A 1,372-nucleotide genomic window follows, 5' to 3' on the forward strand; every position below is an offset into this window, starting at 1 on the left:
CATTTTTCATTCTTTCACCTTTACCAGTGAAATTATTTCTTGATTTTAAGTGAATAATCCAAATGCAGTGGCATCCAAGGGACTTGTTAGCTTCTGCTATTTCAAGTGCAATATACTCATGTGATGGTTTGGCCATCTTCACTGGATTTTGTGACGGTGCTGTTGGGATCTTTAATGCTGATAATTTAAGCCTTCGATGTCGAATAGCTCCATCCGCTTACATATCTTCACCAATTTCCAGGTATGCAAATTTGGGGGGATTGAATTCACACCAAAATTCTCGGCAATTGTTCTAACGTATGTTTATGCATATTGCCTGCTTTGCATACGAGATTTGTTTTATGGTTATCTGGTAACTAACTACATGTAGGCTGCAATATGGGCTTCTTCGATAAATATTGTACTTTCTACTCAATTCTCCCTACTAGATGTGCTATTATTGTTGTCACCTATGCTCTCTTCTCCTGTTAAAGTTTTACTGAAATTATAGTGTCCCCTTGATTTGTTTGGCCGTAGTTACTTAAATATACCTTTCACTTCTTTCTTAAACTTAGCCAAACATGTTATCAGTGTTTAACTTGTGTAATCGTGCAGTAGCAATGGCAATACCTTCCCCGTGGTGATTGCTGCACATCCATCTGATCCAAACCAGTTTGCCCTCGGCATGAGTGATGGCGCAGTTTATGTGATGGAGCCATCAGATGCAGAGATGAAATGGGGTGGATCGACCTCTCAAGACAATGGGGTTTTACCTTCGATTGCTTCAAGTTCTGCATTGAATAGTCAGCCATCTGAAACACCTTCGAGGTGATTTTGAAGAGTGTCTCAAGAGAGAAACCAAGGTTTAACATACATGTCTTTTATGGCCTATTATTGTAAAGTTTATATAATCTTCTCTCTTTTTCTCCTGCCCTTTTTAGAGTATAATATGAGAGAGGTCTTTGTACATTGTTTGGTTACTTGGGCCATTGCTGCACTTTCATAGTTTATTTTTGACTTCATGCTTCTAATTAAATTTATAGACGCTGCATATTATTCTGCTAATCCTTGAAAGGTACCTTTTATATATATTTTTAGAAAAATACTTTTCTTTTATTCCATTTACTATATTCAAACCTTCAATAATTTATTATTTAGTGTGCAAGTTTATGTTCTAGAGACCATTTCTCACCCAATTTTGCCCAAATATTTATTGTAATCACTCAACTTCAATTTATTACGATTTGATCAATTAAAATTTAATTTTGGTATCAATTAGATGCGTGGACATTGTGAGTAATTCGGTATGATACATTATGTTAAATTAATATTCTCCACGTGACACTTTAGAGGCAACACGTTAAAACATTATTAATAATGAAATGTTATTCAT

At 35.2% G+C, this 1,372-nt stretch overlaps 1 protein-coding gene across 2 annotated transcripts; it reads left to right on the forward strand.

Moving 5' to 3' along the window:
- The first annotated feature begins 45 nt into the window (after positions 1 to 45).
- On the forward strand, positions 46 to 1,044 carry LOC111389451 (protein TPR2-like). 2 transcript variants are annotated; one of them, XM_023014368.1, is made up of 2 exons: positions 46 to 241; positions 598 to 1,044. In XM_023014368.1, exons 1-2 carry the CDS (start codon positions 63 to 65, stop codon positions 809 to 811), a joined length of 393 nt encoding a protein of 130 aa, XP_022870136.1. In that variant the 5' UTR covers positions 46 to 62; the 3' UTR covers positions 812 to 1,044. The 2 variants fall into 2 exon arrangements, with proteins under 2 accessions (XP_022870136.1, XP_022870135.1); XM_023014367.1 differs by having other exon boundaries at positions 48 to 241; positions 595 to 1,044.
- Positions 1,045 to 1,372: the final 328 nt, after the last annotated feature.

The sequence above is a fragment of the Olea europaea genome, unplaced genomic scaffold, assembly GCF_002742605.1.
Source record: "Olea europaea var. sylvestris unplaced genomic scaffold, O_europaea_v1 scaffold5913, whole genome shotgun sequence".
NCBI lineage: Eukaryota > Viridiplantae > Streptophyta > Magnoliopsida > Lamiales > Oleaceae > Olea > Olea europaea.